We start from the raw sequence: 17,274 nt of genomic DNA, 5'->3' as shown, positions 1-17,274 counted from the left end.
TTATCACAGCAATAGTAACAACAATTAGGTAATCATTGGCTGTCGCGGGCCAGATTGATGACAGTAAATCATTGGCTGTCGCGGGCCCGATTGATGACACTGGCGGGCCGGGATGTATTTTCACCCCGGAACTTGTCATTTAAAATGCTGCCTTCGACAATGTTTTTCATTAATGTTTTAATGACAAATCGCGTGCCGTTGCACAGCCGAGGTGTATTCAAATCACGGAGCGGGCGATCCTACCTGCCAGGCACGCAATGGCTTGCCTGGCAAATCTAATGAGTTCAAAAATTGGGTTGGAACTGAAAGGGAGAAGTCTAAAAAAATTCTAGGTTTATTCTTAGATCATGCATCGAAATATAATCGGCTGAATTGGCCGAGGTATAACGCAGCTATCACTCATTTACTGAATTCAACCAGAGCAAAAATTATCTATCATTTTTGACTGAGACTAACTTGAGTATTCTGAAGCCAATATCTTTTTAAAATCGGTATTTGTTTTGCGAATGAATATAAAACTGTTGATAACTCAGGATCGATTGAACCGATTTGTAAAAATGAAACAGTGTTGGGAAGCCAATTAAACGGTACATCACAGGACGCCTCTTTACATTTGAAAAAAAAATGGTAGCACCTTTTCGGTGACAAGTCTAATTGTGTTTATTTTCGAAAAGTAGTGAAAACGAAGCCTTTTCACGTAAATTTTGTCCAGTTCAAAGGTGTATGTCCGTACTGAAATTACACTCCACATTGAATTAAAATCTAAAACAGCTGGTAAAAAATTTAATCATTAAGAGCAATACCGCCCAACATTCAAATTAGAAAAACAACAATGAAACTTCCATAAAATCTACATCTTTCACACAACCCCCGAGGCGGAACCCCTTCAAAAAAATACGATGTCTTCGGAGAACGCCCCCACCAGTCTGTTCTCGTTATCGCTAGAGATGCCTCTCAGATATTGGGGGCAGGACGCAGAATACCTTGCAGGCCTACAAAGCTCGGTGCTCAAGACAAAGTCTCTCTCCAAAGGAGGCGGGAATATTAGTCTCTCAACCTTGTTGAAGGAACTTTCATCCGGTACTACCTTCTCAACTAAACCGGCATCTATAAACATACCGACTAGCCGGCTTCCCACTGGAGAGTCCTTCTTCCCTTCGATGCTGATTTCTCTGCCTACAACCAGATTCGCTATCTTCAATGATTCGTCGCCGGTGCTAGTAGGGTCGATTTTGTATCGGATAGAGTTCACTTGGGAGACGAGCAGTTCGAGTGCTGACACCTCCTTGATGAAAGATTCGAAACGATTCGGTTGGAGTTTCACATCTCGCGATAGTCTCGCCCCCTGTCGCGCTAGCGAGAGCAGGTCTATGGATGATTCTGAAAGCTCCGATGTAATAAACTTGCATTCGTCTACCAGGCGATAGATGGCGGCATGGGAAAGGGTTGGAATGATCAGCTCTGCCACCTGGAATGAAAACGAATTTCAATTAAAATTCGAGCGGAATGGGGATATCAAACTCTGCCGAGCAGTTAGTTGAATGTGGAACGGTCTTAATTAATAATTTCATAATTAACAGTTGATATATTACATTTTGAAATACATATTGGAGTAAATTGTGGCGAGAAAATGTTGAATTTACTGACCTGAATGACGCTTTGAGAGAAATTGTTAATTGAATGACAAGGCATTATTGAACTTGTCATCAGATACGAAAACAGACAGAAAATGTGCTAAGTATATTTATTTCTATTAAACTAGTTATTACGGCCATCTTGTTGAAGCTACATCTGTCAAATTAGTTGTTATTTATTCAGTTTGTATTGCCCAATCACTATGCCCATGCGCTTCTCCCATTCTCGCCATAATAGTACTACCAACAGGATTATTCGGAATGTGGTGGATACATATGAGTCTACCGGATCAGTAAATGATCTACCAACACTCTCACGTCAACGAAATGCAAAATCTGCCGAAAGCATCGCCTCTGTCTGTGAGAGTGTGCAGGAGAATCCGAGGCGAATTTTGCGTCGTAACTTCGGCCTGCACCCGTATAAAATTCAACTGATCCAGGAACTGAAGGTATGCGACCATAGACAACGATGTGTGGTCGCTGAATGGGCTCTAGAGCAGTTGGTAACTGACCCTAATTTTCAAATCATCTCATCTTCAGCGATGAGGCCCATTTATGGAGGAATGGGCACGTGAACGAGCAAAATTGTCGAATTTGGGAAGTAGATCAACAACACCGATTCTGGGACACCAGCCAGGTTGCCTGCAAGTACTTGCTTAACGTTTTTTCGTATGTTTTTTGTGTAGCGCTTTCGCGTAACGTTTTTTCGCGTAACGCTTTTTATGTAGCGCTTTCGTGGCGCAGTTAGTCAAGTATGTGACGGTTACGTATATACGCTCGAATCGTTATCTTTCAAACCGCGATAACGTTGCTCGATCGCAGCTATGCACTTCCAAAGTCACAGTTTGGTGTGAATTTTTGGGCAAACATTTGAGTAGGTATCTAATAAATGAAAAAAGTCGAAAATACCTGAGAGATATTCCGCAACTCCAGAAACTGCAAAACTTTCTCCGCCTCTCTCGTGTCATCGAACAACCTCTTCTGCCTGCTGGCGGGTACGGGTTTCGCCGATTTCCACATCTGCACCCATATATTATTTTCTTCGATCATCATCCTGGGACTAAGACTCCCCTTCTTCTGACCCCACTCGTCCAACTCCTCCTCCTCGATCCAATCTCTGGGGGAGTACCACCTGATAAAGTCCTCCAGGACGGACCCCGGATTAGCCGCTTTGAAGGACTCCATGTCGGAGAGAAGCGAAGCGCTCATGATCCTAGCTCTGAGCTCGCTCGCTTCGGCGTCTGAGCCCAGCTTGAGCAGGATGTCGGTGTCTTCTTCGAGCTGATCCTCCGTTTTCAGCACCGGGTCCTGGGTGACGGGTATGTACAGGGAATCGCCAGTTTTGAGCAATTTCAGATCGCCGAACTTGGTGAGACGCCCTGCCGGTTGGTTCCAAAGAGAATGCTTGACTTTTCTTTTGGTTTCTTCGGCCGGTTTTTCTGAACAATCGAAGAACTCTTCGTCGTCAGTAGAAGATTCTTCTGCTGAGTCGTAGGTGGACGGACGACTGTTGTCTCTGGAGAGTTTTCTCTCGATCGAACTGTTCAGCATTTGCAACTTCTGGTTCAGGAGGCATGTGCGCAGATCTGGAAAGCCTGGGGCTAATCTGAAATAACGTATTACAATAAAGATAGTAGAATTTTGTTATATACTTTTGATGACTAATAGATTTACGTATTACACTGCTGTATTTGTTGTTAGTTTCGAAAAGCCGGAGTTGAATGATAAGCTGTAGAAAATGATATTTCCTTTACATATTATACAGGGGTGCGCGGAATAAAATTAATATCTTTTTGATCAGTATTTTAGGAAAAAAACGCTGAAACACGTCAGTTGATTTCACTTTGTACGCATTTTTTGCAATAAAATGAAATATTTTTAAATGCAAACCTATGTCGTGTATGGGCTCATTGAAAAGTTCGTAAAAAATGGAATCTGACCATACCCTTTATTTTTTTTACTCATGCGGTTACCACGAAATGGGAAAAAACTCTTTGAAAACCAAAAAAGTTAGAAATACCTACTTAGTGCTATCTACGGGTGAATTAACGTTGCAAAAACGAAATAAGTGGTGATGATGTACATTATTCAACAATTGCTAAGGATCACCGGTACCTACTTTCTAAAGACCAACCGGGCCAGGCACCACAACAAATTTTATTGATTTATGTGTAAAACTGATAACGTAATGTAGCATTAACATTCTGTGGACTTTATTTTTTCAACAAAAACTTACACATTAAATCAGTTCCATCCCAAGCAATTGTTGACCAGTGTATCCCATAAAGAGAAAAAGATTGTTGCATTTTTTGTACCAAAATGAATGCCCTGATAAGAACTATTGTCTTGAGTCAGTTTTAAAATTGTGGCATTTCTGGGTGAAATTTAAATTGTATGTATGTTTAGTTTATTAATTGGGTACGTTCAAAGTGTTCTTTTTTAATTTGCAAAACAAAAATGGTATTGTTAGAGAGGCACCGTATCGAAGTCTTGATTTTGTAGGGATGTGGGGATAGATTGCGCAGTCAAATGCAAAATATCCGGAAAATCACATTCCCCAGGCTACTGTGAGTAAGATCTTACACAAATTTGAAGAACATGGTACAGTGAAGGACTTGTCCAGAAGTAGCCGGCCACATGTTTTAGTCGAAGATCAAAAATTGGACATTGCCGTATCTCTGCAAGAAGATTCGGGTGATCACCCGAAGACGATTGTAGATACTAACAATCGAAACGTCGTGAACTAACGTGACTAGGAATCTCTCCACTTTTTATTTTTATTTTCTTTTTTTATTTCTTTATTTTTTATTTATTCAATTGTTCTAATTTTACTTGTATTTTATTTCAATATTATCTCATTTCAGGTTTATTTTGATTAATATAATTGTTATTTTCAGCTATTCATTTTTAATTCTTCTTGTACAGTTGTTTCAGGGATTTCAAATCATTTTAAATAGTAGACAATGGAAGTCCAAACTAGTGAAATTCATCATGAAACATTGTCAATCACCTTCAAACAAATGGGATTCTTTATTTTTGTTGTTTAGGCTGAGATCCAGAATCTTATTATCATTGAGTACATAATTGAATCGCATTGAATAATGAATCGACTTATTTATCAGATAAATAATCATAGACCAATTTGCATGTCTCATTAACTTATGACTTCTTCGAATCTGATATTTATTCGGATCATCAAATTACCTTTATTTCCAGAGGTCGTAATTTATGACCTAACCTAACCTATCGAACACACCACAACTCTTCCAGACCAAGATACGCATCAAAATTACATATATAAATATCGAAATAATCCAAGTGAGACTTCAATCTCTCTATCTTCAGTTCGTAACCAACCCGCAAGATTGCGTGGCTACCAATCATAACTTCTTTCGACTATGAAAGGTTGTCAATGAACTGCGAGAAGTTTCTTGGCATGTGCGTGGCTAGGACAATAACCAACTAGAGCGAAAATTGAATTAGAATTCTCAACGTTTCCAGTTATTCTGATTTGAAAACCGATTCCCACACTCACAAAAGATTTAATAACGGATTATGCATTGTTACGAGGACTTAATAACGCATATCACTGCAAAAACGATAATGGCGACGAATTAAGTGATACGGGAAACAGAAAGGCGAAAGTATAGTTTAAAGTAATCGGAAAGATTAATTTACTTGCCAAGGCAAATAACTGACATTTGGAGATGCGCTCAGAAGAACGAACAAATTTCAATATATGTTGTAATGACCGCTAATGAAGCGGAACGATATCCAATTGCTAATGAAAGCGAATTTTCAATAGAAATAAATTCATAGTAATGTCACTTTGGACTCTGGGAACCCCTTCCAAGGGTCTTCCAAGAGGAACTTCAGAACGTTGACAATTGATAACGGCCATCTTGTTGAAGCTATATCTGTCAAATCAGTTGTCATTTATTTAGTTTGTTTTGCAAAATCCCCATAGGTGAATGTAACATTCAATAACACGTGTTAATAATGAAATTGTTTTATCAAAATGGGTTCGAGCTGCTAACGAGCTGCATGACAGTTTGGTACACTCTGACTGGTTCACCACCCAGCCCAGCTAGCTGGGTGACAATTTGGTGCACTCTGGTTGCCTGGGCGAGCTAAGAGGCAACCTGACTGGTGTGATGACGTCACTGGCTGCTTGGCTACGTTCGTTATCTTTGAAACGGATCAGTTCGATGCCATCTCCATCTCTCTCCCGCGTGGGTAACCAAAAAGCGCAGGTTAGCTAGACATTACGTCTGATTGGCTCACCACCTAGCTAACACCACGTAACTGTGTACTCTAGCTAGGTGTCTAGCTGGTGTGAAAGCGTCTCGCTGAAGTGGCCGAACCCATTCAAATCTCCCGCTCGGTACTTACCGAAGCGCTGGTTGGCTGGACACTACATCTGATTGGCTCACCACCTCGCTGACACCATGTGACGGTGTACTCTGGCTGACGAGCTGAGAGGTATCCTGACTGGTGCGATTAAGTCACAGTCTGCTTGAAGTGGGGTTAGGTCTACTGCACTGTTCGAGCAACGTACCGTGCGCTTATCCCATTTTACACTGTGAGGGTGTGCAGGAGAATCCGAGGCAGTCGCACACAAGAACTCGACTTTTCGCAGACCACAACTTGGCGAATTTTGCGTCGTGACTTAGGCCTGCACCCGTATAAAATTCAATTGCCCCACTAACTGGAGGTAAACGACCATAGACAACGACGTGTGGGATAAATGGGTACGTCAACAAACAAAATTGTCGAATTTAGGACGATACCAATCCACATGAGATCCAAAAACGTCCAATGCATCCTGCATTGGACGTCACTGTTTGCTGTGGATTTTGGGCTGGCGGCGTCATCGATCCATATTTCTTTAGGAATGACGTTGGTCAAGCCATCACTGTCAAAGGCGAGCACTATAGATCCAAGAATACCAACTTCTTTAGGCTTGAATTGGATGATGTGGTTCCAACAGGATGGCGTTATTTCACGTGGAGGTGATGTGAAATGTCCACCGAATTTAGGACGATACCAATCCAAATGAGTTCCAAGAGCGTCCAATGCATCCCAAAAAGTCACTGTTTGGTGTGGATTTTGGGCTGGCGGCGTCATCGATCCATATTTCTTTAGGAATGATGTTGGTCAAGCCATCACTGTCAAAGGCGAGCACTATAGATCCAAGAGTACCAACTTCTTTAGGCTTCAATTGGATGATGTGGTTCCAACCGGATGGCGCTATTTCACGTGGAGGTGATGTGATATGTCCACCGAGATCGGACGTATTGACCCTGTTAGACTTTTTCTTGTAGGGTTTTCTCGAGTCGTGAGTGCATGCGAATCAGCCATAAACCATAGCGGTACTCAAAGCCAACCTAACCCATGCCGTCGATCAAATTCAGTCTGATTTATGCTCCAGATTGAGTTAAAAACAGCTTTGGTCGATGACACTTCGCTCATTCACCTTTATACTGAACGTTTTTTTCTTCTTGGTCTGTTTTAATTGTACTACGTACTATTATCACTATAACATCTTTCATCTTACTGAACTTATATAGGATACTTCCTATCAGGTAAGAAAAGTGTAGGTCTCCTTTCATATGTGGTTTTATAATCAATCCCAACTAGATAATTTTATTTGCAGGGGAGACAGTAGAAGTTTGGGAGTGTGGGTAGTAGGGGTAATGAGGAGTTACATGGGAAGAGTAAATATTTCGTTTTCTCATGTTCAACGTAAGTAATCTGTAGTTTGGTCATTGTTTGAAACGCCTTCTTTTGCAACTATTTTCAATACATCCCATGTATCGGCTTTGTGTAATGGTGCTGTGTCACCAGCGAATGCTAGCCATTATTATCTTTTTCTATTGAAACCAGATCGTTTACGTAGATATTAAACAAGATAGGGCCGAGTACGGTTCCTTGCGACACCCTACATTCAATAGTTCTATTTTACCAATGGCATCAGTAGGAATTGACGCTGGGCCTATGGTGAGAAGCGCTTACTGCGCAACCTCTGCTGCAGGCAACCAGTGATGCAATTGAACTCAGGTTTGTGTTCAATAAACCCTACAAAATACAAGTGAAACAGAATACAGAGTCAGATGCTACAAATGCAATACGCATATATACAGACGACTCAAAAAACAAAGAAAGCTAAGGATTTGGAGTGTACTCAAGATCACTAAGCCTAAGGATTAAGTGGAGAATGGGGAAAATACCAGCGTGGTCCAAACAGAACTGGCTGATATCTCAATCGCCACAAAAAAATAAGCAGAAGAAGAATTTCTGGTAAAAATATAACAATCTGTACCAACAGCAGACAAGCCTTATTAGCCTTGCACATTAACGTGTTACCTCCGGGCTAGTACTAGAGTGCCACCAATATTTAGCCTCGGGAAGCTGGCGTCGAAGAAATATCTGGCGATGACCAGGAAAAATCTACGCTTAACAGTAGGATTTCTGACTGGTCACTGTCAACTAAGGAAACAACTGCAAAATATGGGGCTAGTGGATACACAGATACCAATGACATCACCAGCTCTTATAATCTGCTGCTAATTGAAGAGGTAATTTAAAAAAAAATTCGCTACACATTCAAACGTTCTCTAGGAATTGTAAGACTAGCTACTAGTAATGCTCTGATTCCCCTTTCATTAAGTATTATTTCAATCATGTAGTCGCTGTATCGAAAATTACTTCTGCAACATATCACTGTGACAGACGTTTTCCTTCATCCCTTCGGTTTCAACCCCACCAACTCCTGGTGAAGATCATCAAGCAGCACCGTCGGGCAGGTCCAGCTTCTTCTAAGCCCCCAGGCAGGTGCGGACGGCCCGCATACCAAAAGAAGCTCTCTCTCCGGTCGCGGTGCACCAGTTAACGGCAAGAAGTGGTGAGATGTGGTAATACAAGGTATCGTTCGATACGGCAAGTGCGGCAATCGATTTTTTTTGGACGCGACTTTTTTTGGGGTCATCGATACCGCGAGGAACGCGGAACGAACTTTGGTGTTTTTGCGGCTTTGGTATTCTGTTTGTTTTACGAAAATCTATCGGAAGGTGAGTAAGATGTTGCGTTGGTCAGTTCCAAGAATTTCAATGACTCAAGGATATGTTACAACCAACAATGTTATAGAAGGAATATCGTTTTCGAAACGAATGTTACTGAGAATAGTGTTTAAAAATATGTATGACATGAATTGGGTGTGACGGTCGTTAAAATTTTCAACCTGTCAAATGGAAAATGAAATATAGGTAATAATGGTTATTATTATTCAAAATATCGGGTTGAATTTGTGAAGTTAATGATTGTTTTTTCATCCCTTCTGCACCATTTCACAATTAACAAAATAAATACTATCGAGATTCCTTTTTTTATTTATGTCTATGTTGTCAAAGCTCGATTTTTTGGTACAGGAACTATGACAGAGATAAATCTGAGTTTCAAATTGAGAATATCTAGTAGAATTTTTTCAATGGAAAGGTATGGACTTGAAATTAAATTGCTAACTTCACTTTCAGTTGTTCTGAAGCAACTAAAAAAAACTCCTAAAAACCTCTACGAAATTTTCTGATTGATTCAGCCGTTACTTGATGAAGATTCATAGTAATTTCATAAATTATAACTCACGATTAGATCTCCACAAAATTTATTTGAAAAATATGAATTTCTTCTAAAAGCTGATTTGAATATGTTGAACTTGTTTTCTTATTTACATAGCTCATAGGGTGTTCCTGGATTCAATTCCTAAATGTTTTGCCAAGTTGACCAATATATACCTTAGGACACAGTTTAATTTATATACTCCTGATTTCTCGGATTTGGATGTTTTGTCTTTATCATATTTAACTAAATTTCCCAACGAATTACTTGTTCTATATGCGATTTTAATATCTTCTTATCTCAAAAATGAAGCCACTTTTTCCGTTGTTTGTCAAAAATACGCTGAAGCTCTATAACTTTGATTATCTACCTTATCAATAGGAAAAACTTCTCGAATCGCTTTTCCGTAGACTTTTTGGAAGGTGTTTTGTTTATTAATTCAGCTTTAAACCCATTGATTACTGCAATTTGCTTGACGATATTAGGTTCTTTATTGAAAATATCTATTGAAAAAGGAACATTGACTAATCTGTGAATCATGCTTATTATAAGCTGCTACTTTGTGTTGTTTTTCATTTTACTAATTGTTCAGTCCAAGAAATTGATTTAATTGTCTGCTTCTACTTCAATAGTGAATTTAATGTTTTCAGTACCTGTAAAACATACCAAAACGCCATCCACATACCTATGCCAATACAAGAAATTCCCAATCAAAGGATGTTTACAAATCGACTTATCTAGGTTATCCATGAAAATTTCCGCAAGTGAGAGACTTTTGAAGAGAAATACATATTGTTGTTGAATTGAAAATAATTTTGTTTGAGATATAACGACAGAAGGTCAATGATTTCTCTTTTCATAACTGGGTTCACTCTATTTTTATCTAATAATTCTATTACTATTACTATGAAATTATTAAGGAACCCATCTAGCTTACAATTGACAACAAGCATTTTCAAAACTGAATTTTTCCAGTGAAAAGGTATTGACTCGAAATCAAATTGCTATCTTCACTTTCTGTTGTTCTGAAGCAACTAAAAAAACTACTTAAAATCTCTACGAAATCACTAAGGAACCCATCTAGCTCAAATTTGAGAAAAACTATTTTCACGATTTTCTTGAATTTCAACAAGTTTTCGGCATTTCTCAGGGCCCGTAGTTAAACATTTTATACAGTGCGGACGAAATTAGTCTTCCCCTCTCAACTTCTCATCATTATTTTTCAATATTTAAGACTGAAAATTGCTTTTTCAATATTTCCTTTGGTTTCATGAAAGAAACTGATGATGGAAGGTTTTATTTTCAGAGAAAGGTATGAAAATATTGACAGTACCTTCCAAATTTTTAGAATATGAACAAAAAGCTATAAAAAGGATATCTTCATTACAGAGATGAACGTCCAACAGAGAAAAAATAGCTTCGAGTTTGTAACTATGTCAATAAAATCTGATCCGAAACACATTGCTTTTGATTGTAGACATAAATATCATCGATTCGCGACTATTAAACTCATTTATAAGAAACGGTGTTCCACCATACCCAAGGACGAACTTATAGAAATGACCGTTATAGCGGTGTATTTCGTATGGCGTAGGTACCTGCTGTTCTAAAACGTGTCGACATATTTAGAAGATTACTCATACTTGAATGAACATATGTTAATGATTATTCATGCAATAGTATTATGACATGGTAGATAAAACGCTAAATTAAATATATGAATATTTTTCTCCAACATTTTTGAGATGGAGAATTGGTGATTTGCATTCACCTGTTCATTATGATAGTCTGGAAGGAGGGTTTCGAGAACTTTACCCATCAGGAGCGATTTCAATCAAATGAATGAGCGACTAAAAATGTTATTACTTCATCGGCTCTGGATTTTCTTCCTGCAAGCATTCTCTTAAGGTCTGAGAACAGGAAAAAGTCGCTGGGGGTTAGATCTGGAGAATACGGTGGATGCAGAAGCAATTCGAAGTCCAAATCATGTGGTGTACCACAAGGAGCAAATCTAGGACCCCTACTGTTCAATATTAATGATATCGGAGCAGGGATTGATGTTGATTTCCTTTTTCTAATGATTGCGAACGTCTCGCCCTGAATTTAAATCGCGTTGCTACATGATGTCGGAAGAATAATCTATATCTCAACATATCCAAATGTAATGTAATGTCTTACTCACTGAAAACGAACTTGAATTTACACAACTACGTCATAAATAATCAAGTTCTGGAGCGTCCTGATACACTCACTGATCTAGGTGTTACTTTTGATTCATCCCTCTCTTTCAATAAACATATTGATACTACTCTAATAGCAGCTTAAAGCATGTATGGATTCTTAGTTAGAAATACAAAAGACTTTGAAAAAGCTTCAACATTGAAATTACTTTATTTCACTTCAGTTCGGTCTAGGCTGGAATATGCATCTGTCTTGTGGAGTCCCTACTATCAGGGTCATATAAATCAACTAGAAGCCCTACAGAGGTGCTCCCTGAAATATATGTCTTTTAAACTTGAAGGCTTGTATACTACTGTAGGAATACCCTATTAATTGGTTGTAACTCGCAATTTTTGTAGTCCCGAGGTAAGGCGTAAATATTATTCATTTTTTTTTTATTCAAGGTCATAAACAATACCATCACCTGCTCTCAACTGTTACATATGTTGAATTTTTGGGTTCCTAGATGGTCATCTAGGAATAGTGTCACATTTTATCTCAACACTCCGCATACAAATATAATGAAAAAATCTACAATGTATACAATGTGCGATACCTCCAATTCTGTTAGTCACGTCCTAGATATATTCAATTGTCAGATTATACAAATCGAAAGACATTTCTTAGCTAACTGACAGTTCTGTATTATTTTTTTATACATATATAGATTCACATATTATACATAAGTACATGAGTAAGTACATAAGTACATATTTGTAAATGCCACTGTTACTTCCTATTCTGTAATTGCGTACATCCTGTAGAATAGTGTATGAAATAAATAAATAAAATAAATAAATAAATAAATTTTGTCAATCATCGAGACGATTTGCAGTGAGAAGCTGCTGAAAATATATTAAGCCAAGTTTTATTGATTTTTTAGATTCCAGTATATAAAAACACACATTTGACGTCAGAATCTGTGAAAGATAGTTTCCCACAAAATATTAAAAGCAACCCTTTCGCTCTGTCTTAAGGTTTCTTTAGAAGTTTCTTCCTTCGAACCGGTAAAACAAATTGCTTTGATTTCAAAAATCACGGTCAAATTTACAACCCACTTTCGTAAAGTCGTCAGTGAATTTACCGAGTTCTAAACTGAACCCAGCCTAGATTTTGCGAATAAAACAATTCTTTGATGCCAATGGCAATTTGTAAACATTCCTGTGAACAATATCCGTTACGAAATCAGATGGAGCATCTTCACCATTTGCATTGACACAAATAAACTTTCGAAATAGGTGTGTCCATTATAATAACAAATTGATGCAAGATAGATGTGCGGAGAATAACAATGGATACTGTCAGAAAGGATTATTTTATATGGAGAGTTATTATTTTAGATGTTTGTACCAACCTGTCAATTTTGACTGTCACTAACTCGAATGATCTGCACTTAATATATCTTTTCCTGATGAAGCCAGCTTCTTTCCATTACGTTAAATTTTAGAAATCAAAATAGCTTTGTAGACTGTATCGAGGAGATATACTTACGAAATCTGTTAAAAAAACAAGGTGAATTTTCATTTTTCTCAAAAAATATTTATTTATTCATCAATTTCTATTTTGCCCCCTCACATATAATACACTTGTGTCAGCGTTTCTTCCAATCTTCCTCCCTCCTACTCCCTTGGCTGATACCACGAAGGGCGTTGGATTACATCCAGATTACATCCAGATGTCAGTGCAGGGTTCTTCACTTAAGTGATTCCTGCATATGCTGTGAACGAGGTAACCAACCGCATATCTGTAGTTTGTCCAACTCCTCGTTGGAGTTTTCTTCCTTACACGGAAAACAACTACTTTCCCAGCTACTACCACTCTCAATATCGAATGATATCCATAAGACATTTATGCAACATACTTCACAGAGGTTAGTCATGCAGTTGCTATCCAGACAGCAAAGTGTCTGGGACTCGATTGATAATGCTAGCGGGTATGATCAGATCTCAAACAATCTTTTGAAAAAATTCATGGAAGAAATAGTCTACCCCCTGACCTATCTGATAAATCTTTCCACGGAACGAGGAATATTCCCTGAGAAATTAAAATTTGCAATCGTTACCCCAATCTTCAAAAAAAGAGACTCAAATAGCTATGAGAACTATAGAAGAGTAAGTCTTCTCTCTAGTATATCCAAGTTATACGAAATGAATGTTAAAAATCAGTTACTATAATTTTTCTTCAAAAATGAACTACTTTCGACAAACCAACATGGTTTCATGCAAAATAAAAGCACGGAAACAGCTTTATATGATTTCATAGAACACGTAGTAGCAGCCTTAGATAACAAACTATAAATTAGTGGTTTGTTATTTATTTGACTGTGTTGATCACTAGGTACTAATCCAGAAAATGCATCGCCATGGAGTTCGTGGAGTTGCCCAAGATTGGATGTGGTCCTATCTAGGAAACAGGTCACAAACAGTGATAATCCAAGGTGTTCATAGTCAGTCCTTGGCCTGCAAGCAAGGAGTTCCACAGGGGTCTATACTCGGACCACTTCTTTTTCTTATTTATGCGAAGGACTTGATACAATACCTAAATAGTCTTTCGAAGGTACATATAGTTGCATATGCAGACGATACAAATGTTCTGGTCACTGATTGTAATACATTAGCACTTGCAGAAACAACAGAATTCATATATGAGAAAATAATGAAATGAGCTGATGAAAATCATTTAGCACTAAATATCAGCAAAACAGCATTACTGAAATTCTCAATGCAGAACACCACCGAAACTGAAGATAGCCAATTAGAGGTGACATGCAACCTAGAAACAGAAATGCTAGGTCTAATTCTAGATCATAAGCTCAGTTGAAATCCTCACATAGATTCACTATGTGATAAACTACGAAAGAACTGTTATGCACTGAGATTTATGTCCAATCATTGTGGAAGAGAGGTTCTCCTGAATCTGTATTATGCAACCATTGTCTGATTATATATGAGATGTGTCTCTACGTTTATAACAATAGAGAAAAATTAAGGGCAAACCAACAAGACCACCCGTACGCAACTACACCTAGAGGGTTGCTGATAGCGAATCCTCACCGAACCTCTCTCTATCAGAAGAGTCACCTATACCTTGGACCCAAACTATATAATAAGCTAGATGTTTCTATTAAGGACTCAATGAATATCTGCATATTCAAAAGGCAATTGAAAAAATATCTCATTGAAAGAAACTGCTAACCATTGACGTTATATGTCCAGTTTAGTATCTGCCACGTTTTGTTGGTTATATATATATATATATATATATATATATATATATATATATATATATATATATATATATATATTTATATATGAAGATTGTATAGAGGAAAGATACGTACATAAAAGAAAATAATAATTATTTCCAAATAATTTTAGTTTTTGAAAGCACCAACATAAAATTATAGCTGCGTGAACGATAATAATAAAAACCCTGCGCGAGTTCAAGAAAAACTTGTGAGCTCCCATACTGTTTTTTGATCATGATGGAGGGTATGTTTCACCCCTTGACTTATTTTTGTAGTTCAGAGAAGAGTAAAATTCGACTGAAATCAAACGGTAGACTTTATAAATAAATTAGTGATACTGACCGGGTTTCGGCACGTTCAAGGCTACTGCGATAGCGATCAAAAGCTACGAATTACCAAAACTTATTACACAAATCTTCCCATATTAAAAATCTTCATACTAATTATATTCCAAAATAACAGCACCAAAATTGATTACCTGTTTATTTGACCCGAAGAAAAAGTATACAATGGGTTTAGAAGTGAGTAGCATTCTCAGATTAAAACCTGTTACGTCCTATTTAACCGAAATACCGTAAATTGGGAGTCAATTAAAGCCGAGTGGGCATTACTAATGTTAATGAGATGAATTAATTTGAATCATGAAAATAAGCTATTATAGCATAAATTACACCTAGGGTTCCAAACGATCCTTTTTTCTTCTTTCTTGACTAATAATATGTGAAATTATTGCAAATCAAAATAAGTGTTGGGTCGAAAAATGAAGCATTCACTTTTGCGATCAATTAAAATAATAATAATAATAATAATGTTTATTGAATCCTTCAAGATCACAAAATGATATAGGATACGTCACATGGAAAATAAAATACATATATAGAGTGTGAACCATTTTTAATGGAAACATCCCCCTAAAATTTGAAGTTGTAAATCGATTTTAATAATTTTTTTTTTAAATATCAAGTACTAAAAGGTCTTCTTTGGGACAAAATTTGAAATGTTTATTAAAGTTTCAGGGCATACTACGATATTTTTTTCTTAGTCGAAAATCGGAATTTTTTATTACCGATTTTTTTATTGAAAAAACACTACGCCACTGGATTCAGAGTGCCTCTAAATAGGTATGATCAAAATTTCATGGAAAAATATTCATTATTAACAAAGTTATGACAACTCAAAAATTCGAAAACTCACACAGCTAACAGTCACAATATATATATTTTTTTATGATTTCAACAATAAAGTGTCGCCAGATGAAAAAAAAACAAATAGCGTAAATATTTTTAATGAAAATAACGGAATTACATTCACACAATTCAACTAACAATGAAGCAAAAAATTTTAATAAACGTAACTAATAACTAATTATTGAAATGTTTCGATTCAGTGCAACAATTAATTCTAACTCATATTCTAGTAGCCTCTGCTAATCCACCACGTATTTCGATACATGTGTCGTAGCGCTTACGAATGTTTCTGATTACGTTCCTTAGTTCTTGTGGGCTAATATCTGCACATACCTGTCGAATTCTTGCACAAAATTCATTTCTATCTCTTGAGCGGTTTTTGTAAACCTTTTGTGTGAGAAGTCCCCAGGGAAAAAAGTCCAAAACTGTGAGGTCTGGAGATCTGGGTGGCCACTCTATAAACGGACTACCACGGTCTATCCATCGGTTTGGAAAATGTTCGTTAAGCCATTGCCTCACAGCTCTGGCATAAGGAACTGAACACCCATCTAACTGGACAATTAAATTTGATCGTTCATTACAAAATATTTTTTAGGAAATTTCTATTGTTTAAATATTCCCTTTGGGCCCATAAACAATATTCCAGGCGTCTTGCTTCGTCGCCTTCTTGAAGTGTGTGTAAAAATTTTGGCTTGAAAAGTTTAATATTCTTCGCCTTGAGACATCTCCGAATAGTTTCTCGTGGAATATTCAAATCTAAAGTGGCATTCCTTATACTGGCATTAGGATTAATTCCGAAATAATCTAAAATGATTTGATCATTCCTGTCATTCCTGTTTCGTCTTGGTACAGGATTACTTTTTAACATCATTTTTGATACTGCACCAGTTTCATTGAATATTTTATTTATTTTATTTACCGTACCGCAGCTAATACGAGGACGATCTGGATGTCTCTCATTAAATACTCTACAAACCTCTCTAGCACTTCTAAAGTCATCTCCCGAAAGGCGTACAATTTCAATTTTCTCTCTTACGCTCAATCTTGCAGCCATGACACAAAATAATTCGAAGAACTGTAGGGTGAATATTGTTGACAATAGTACACTTAAATCTTTCACAAGTGTCAAACTGTAATATCATTTCCATGGTAACTAAGATTTAAATTGAAATATTAGGTCTTAGTTTTAGTTAATTTGCGTGAAAACTTGAATGTGATTCCGTTATTTTCATTAAAAATATTGCATGCAAAAGTGTATAGACCTTCATGGGGAATATTTTGAATATTTTTGATGATCAATATTTGTTTTTGTTCTCTAATCCCGAAATATAAAAGGCAACCTCGTAACTCACATTATTTGCGCCGAATAATT

At 37.2% G+C, this 17,274-nt stretch overlaps 2 protein-coding genes across 2 annotated transcripts in view; one reads left to right on the top strand and one right to left on the bottom strand.

Moving 5' to 3' along the window:
- Positions 1-768: 768 nt before the first annotated feature.
- The window catches only part of Rab3GAP1 (RAB3 GTPase activating protein subunit 1), a 92,839-nt gene continuing 76,333 nt past the window's right edge, over positions 769-17,274 (bottom strand). Inside the window, exons 3-4 of the mRNA XM_074171138.1 lie at positions 2,544-3,240; positions 769-1,468 (exon numbers count right to left, since the gene is read on the bottom strand). Coding sequence (XP_074027239.1) covers positions 887-1,468; positions 2,544-3,240 — 1,279 coding nt within the window. The 3' untranslated portion in view covers positions 769-886. The remainder of the gene's footprint in view (positions 1,469-2,543; positions 3,241-17,274) is intronic.
- The window catches only part of haf (leucine-rich repeat and fibronectin type-III domain-containing protein hattifattener), a 79,693-nt gene continuing 70,916 nt past the window's right edge, over positions 8,498-17,274 (top strand). The window contains exon 1 of the mRNA XM_074171139.1: positions 8,498-8,704. The gene's annotated coding sequence lies outside the window, so the exon portion shown is untranslated. The remainder of the gene's footprint in view (positions 8,705-17,274) is intronic.

This window comes from Leptinotarsa decemlineata, unplaced genomic scaffold (genome assembly GCF_025532065.1).
Source record: "Leptinotarsa decemlineata unplaced genomic scaffold, Ldec_3_MD MMD2_tig00000008_RagTag_RagTag, whole genome shotgun sequence".
NCBI classification, from domain to species: domain Eukaryota; kingdom Metazoa; phylum Arthropoda; class Insecta; order Coleoptera; family Chrysomelidae; genus Leptinotarsa; species Leptinotarsa decemlineata.
Note: the sequence above shows the minus strand (reverse complement) of the source record. Positions and strands in the feature narration are given on the sequence as shown.